The sequence below is a fragment of the Protomyctophum bolini genome (genome assembly GCF_963924005.1).
Source record: "Protomyctophum bolini genome assembly, chromosome: 3".
Taxonomy (NCBI): domain Eukaryota; kingdom Metazoa; phylum Chordata; class Actinopteri; order Myctophiformes; family Myctophidae; genus Protomyctophum; species Protomyctophum bolini.
This window is the reverse complement of record NC_137864.1, coordinates 12,336,244-12,341,444: the sequence shown is the minus strand read 5'-3', so window position 1 is coordinate 12,341,444 and position 5,201 is coordinate 12,336,244. Positions and strand designations below refer to the sequence as shown.

Genomic DNA, 5,201 nt, shown 5'->3' with positions numbered 1-5,201 from the left:
CACTGGTTTCAGTTCCTCCAAGTAGGCCGGCCCATGGCCTGGGGCTGGATTTTGGTTGCAGCCAGGGAGCATGGATAGTACGGGCCTGGACTGGGTGGGTGGCTTTGTCAAGACCCATCAGTGTCCCCGCTCCACTTTCTCTGCATCAACACTTAAGGGTGTGTGCGTGTGCGTGTGCGTGTGCGTGTGCGTGTGTGTGTGTGTGTGTGTGTGTGTGTGTGTGTGTGTGTGTGTGTTTTGTGAGAGAAAGACAGAACCAGGGTTGAGAGAGAACATATTGCCACAGGGGCTTGGGATGAGATGAGACGTGCGTGCGTGCGTGCGTGAGTGCCATGGTGGTCCTAGGGCCTATTGAAGCCTTGTTAGTTCATCATGCTTAAAGGAGACATACTGTAGGTCCCTCTTTCTGCTTTGTGTGTGCAGGACTGCAGGGGGGCTTGTATCTGCATGAGCCTTTGAATACATGTTGGACCTTTGTCAAGGAGTGAGTGACCCAAATCTGTCTGGCATCATTACTTAACAAGAAGACTGAGACGATGTGTTGCATGCACGCGTGACGTGCACAAATGCATGCATGCACGCGCACGCACACATTGCACACACACACATGCATGCATAGTATGTTTGCACGGCCACAGAGGAAGGGCAATGCTCAGCATCAGCCATATAGCGGATATCAACGTGTGGCATTGTGACGCGTTTGTAGTGCGAGCTTGTATTGTTGTTGGCGTGATGTGGTGTTTTAGAGGGGAAAAGGATAGACCCTGCTCTTCATGTATATGGTTCAAGTTGTTTCCCCCCGACAGTGAAAGTAGCAGTCCATAGGCCTGACACAATTATTACATAATCGCCTAATCGCAATTAATTGAGATAATCACAATTACCTTTTGCGTAAACGCCAATCGTTTCCATGTTGAAAAATGTCGATACATTTCCATAAATCTTCCAAAAATAGCTAGCAGATCTACAAGATGTGACGTGCTGTAAGCTATTTCAGCTATTTTGTAATTTTTTTGGAAAGAAAACAATTTCCAAAACATACTCTCCCCATGCCAGGTGGAGACAATTATTAAATGTGTCAGTGATTTCTTTGTATATTAAAGTTATTTGTCATATCTGCCCTGTGCAATTTGTGATGCCTAAAAGGCAAACAGGAATAGTGGAATACAAGGGAAAAAACACAATTAAATCGTTAATTGCAATTATTTGTGAAAATGAATCGTCAACTTAAATCTGTAATTGTGACAGCCTGTCTGTTCCTCTCTCCCTCTCTCTCCAGCGCGCTCCGCCCCTCTACCTCAGCGTTCAGTCTGCTACCATTAGGGCGTCGAGTTACTGTATCTTATTTGTAGTCCGCTCAGACCCTCTACTCTGCCTGCGTCCCTTCTGTTCTGATGGGCCTTAGAAGTGACCCTGCCTCCACCTCACTGTGGCCCCCTCGTCACCTGAGGTGTCATTCAGCTGTTTGCCTCCATCCATTGCCCAGGGACAGATCGTGTCCAGGACATCATTTATTTAGCATTACTGGAAAGTGTGCCTAAGCTGGGCTTTGTTCTTGTGTGTGTGTACATGTTCGAAAATGCGTGTGTGTGTGTGTGTGTGTGTGTGTGTGTGTGTGTGTGTGTGTGTGTGTGTGTGTGGTGTGTGTGTGTGTGTGTGTGTGTTTGTGTGTGTGTGTGTGTGTGTGTGTGTGTGTGTGTGTGTGTGTGTGTGTGTGTGTGTGTGTGTGTGTGTGTGTGTGTGTGTGTGTGTGTGTGTGTGTGTGTGCGGGCGCGTGTGCGTGTGTGTGTACGTGGACAGAAAGGTTAAGTCTATTTTATGGATCAGTGACCACAGTCGCTCCAAGCTAATCATAGACTTCATTCACGTATATGTGTGCGGGTAGGCCACCCGTGACACGTGCACACACACACACACACACACACACACACACACACACACACACACACACACACACACACACACACACACACACACACACACACACACACATGCATGCATGCATTTACAGTACATCTCTCTCTCTCTCTCTCTCTCTCTCTCTCTCCCTCTCTCCATGTCTTCTCTTTTTCTTCCTCTCTTACGTACTCTCAGACTACATTGTGCTATCACCATGGTAACACCAGACGGAGAGACTTTTATATACTCTGCTATCGCTCTCATGTTCTCGCGCTCTCTCTCTCATATATAGCATATTTATTTATATATAAATATGTGTGTGTGTGTATACATACTACACAGTATATATATATACAGTATACTGTATATATATTATATAATTTATATCGTATAGGCCTACATATACTGTAGATACACACACATATATATATATATATATACACCGGTATACACGCACGCACGCACGCATGCACGCACACACACACACACACACACACACACACACACACACACACACACACACACACACACACACACACATACATATTCATATTTATTTGTCTTTCTCTTTCTGTTGGTCTTTCTCAGTCATCTACAGTAGTCCTGTTATTGCTAACTTTTGGGGACATTGTATAATATTACATTAATTCCATATGCCCTTACCGTAAAGATGCTGACCACAATCAATCATCATGTCCAACAATTGTCCCAAGATATGGCCTATGTCAGAAATACGCATGCACACAATTTTGCCCATTATTATCTCTGTCTCTAAGGGAAAGGTAGAGCACATACAGTGAGAGATGGGACATCAAACCTGTCATCTTCTCTCTGTTTCCTCAGGCGTTCCTATCTGGGCTGGCGGTGTGACATCCCGACTCTCTCTCCCAGCCATGGCTGTGTCACTGTGCTTCATGGGTGTGTGTGTGCTTACCCTGGCTCACGTCACTCCCTCTAGTCAAGGTAAGAATCACACGCCTGAAAGAACATATTGAGCTGTGGATCCTAATAGTGATGGCCAGGGATCGTCATGTTCCTCGGTCAATACATGAAATTACACATTTTTGTTTGACTGTATTATGGTAATTAAGCCTTGACTTGTGTAGCTGTCTGTCTCTCCACTCTTCTGCTACTGTAGAAGAGAAAGAGAAAGGTGACCCGATAGCTTGGGTGCGTGCCACATGGGCTCTAATGCCTGACAGCAAGTCCTCAGTTTCATTCATTCACGGACGGACACATTTTCTGCATGTCACTCCCCTACTCTCTCTCCATGTGTCCTGTCTCTCTCTGCAAACAAGAATAATAATCTATGTCTTGAAGAAGTGGAGTTGAGGCCAATGTGAGTGACTTTGGAGCAGTGTTGGCCAATCACACACACCGCAGAGGAGCAAGCCAATCACACACCACAGAGGACCAGGGGCCTATTTCACGAAACTTTAACTAATCCAGGATTTAAGCCAAAACCAGGCTTGTTAAATCCTGTTCTGTATAGCCTGGTTTATTCCGTTCCACTAAAGCCAATCGAGGCTTAGAATGGGCGGATTTAGCGAGCCAGGATCATAAAGCCTGGCTGAATAGACAGCCTGGCTTTTTTTGTGATATTTGGCCATAACTCCCTTCTCTGAGGGAGCTACCTTTGGGGAAGGGGGTTGTTGTCAAGACAGGGGCCAGACTGGTGAACTGTGGGTCATGGGTTCAATAGTGGGTGAAACGTTACAATGGTAATATGTTGTAAAACAATGAGTAATGGTAATATTTAGTGGTTTTCACTTTATTTTTTTTTAAACTTGCGCGACAGCAAACCTATTCTGGGGAACATTCACCAAAAGCAGCGGATCTACAAGCTCACAAGCTGTCACGATGTTGTGCAGCCTATACATTTTGGTTCTTTGATTTTATATAGTGCTTAAATTAGTCCTTTAATGCACACCGATGAAAATAAGGCAACATAAACCCATAATAATTGAATAAGTGTGGAAAACATCATTGGTTTGTGATCAGTTTGACTGCTTAATGAACAGTAAAGACATCAGGATTAGGTTAAACCTGGCTGTTAGCCTGGTCCGGGGCAGGTTAAGTCCAAAGCATTAGTTTCCATGGGAACTAATGTGGCATTGCTTTCATGAAACCGAATCAAGCCTCAACATATCCAGGTTAACTGGCCAAATTAATCTGGCAAGATTAACCAGTTTTCATGAAACCGGTTAATCGCTGATCCAGGCTATAATAAACCAGGATATCTGTTAAATCCGGGTTTAATCGCTAATCCAAGTTTCGGCCCCAGGTGTATGCAGGCTTTAATTTTCAGCTAAACACCACATGGCCTGATTCCCCTAATTAGCACTCTGCCACCCTCTGTGCTAATTATTGAAATCAGTCAGTGTATGGTTGGGAATGATACTCCCTGTGCTCTCAGCCCCACCATGGCACATGATTTAACACCGCTGGTCTAAGAGAAGGGGTTCTCAACCCATGGGTCGACCCCTCGGGGGGGGGGGGGTCGCCAAATTATTTTGGGGGGTGCCCAAATTATATATGTATTTAAAAAAAAACATATATATATATATTTGCAACTTAATGGCTGGAAAATGGAAATTAAGAGTTTACATAGTACGTGGTGCATGCATAAACTTTCCTTAATGATTAAATCTGGTTTCAGTATTAATTTATGATGTATTTTCTCTATTATTAAGGTTATTTTTGCAGTCTGTTTGTATTGGTGGTGGGGAAGGGGGGCGGGGCGGGGGTCACGAGCCAAACACGTGGTCTAGAGAGGAAAACTCACAGTGGCAAAGGTTCAGAATAACAGTTTGGCGCATAAATAAAACATCACAAGATTATTTGAAGAGGTGAAGCTGGCCATTGGGAATATTTCAGAGCCCCACAGCCGGCTCCCAGCCCTTCAGCTCCAAAAGCCAAAACAGACTTTGATTCAGCACCACGGACAGCACCTTCTACTCTACACTGACAAACACTGCATGCATTGGAAGGACATGACCCCTTATACCATGCAGTGATTACATCGCACAATCCACCTCATCTCTCCCTCTTTGTGTCTAACTTTGCGGTCAGCCCACTAGCACTCAGCTCCCCCCCCCCCCCCCCCACCATCAACAAAAAACGGGAAGAAAGGTTTTTTGTCTCATGTGGTTTCAAACATATGCAATCGCCCACAGTAGGCCTACTGTATGTATTTTCTGTAATTGGGTTGCTGACAGCATAGCTCACAATACGTGTGAAACGTTAACCCCTCTGCCCCTGTCCCTTACACATCTTCAGCCATGTCCAGTGTGAAGCGTTAA

General features: G+C 44.9%; 1 protein-coding gene across 1 annotated transcript in view; it reads left to right on the top strand.

Annotated features, from left to right (window-relative positions):
* Nucleotides 1-2,792: 2,792 nt before the first annotated feature.
* LOC308312826 (adhesion G protein-coupled receptor L1-like) overlaps nt 2,793-5,201 on the top strand; it is a gene marked incomplete at its 5' end in the record, with an annotated part of 31,034 nt that continues 28,625 nt past the window's right edge. Inside the window, 1 exon segment of the mRNA XM_080759551.1 lies at nt 2,793-2,862. Coding sequence (XP_080615677.1) covers nt 2,793-2,862 — 70 coding nt within the window.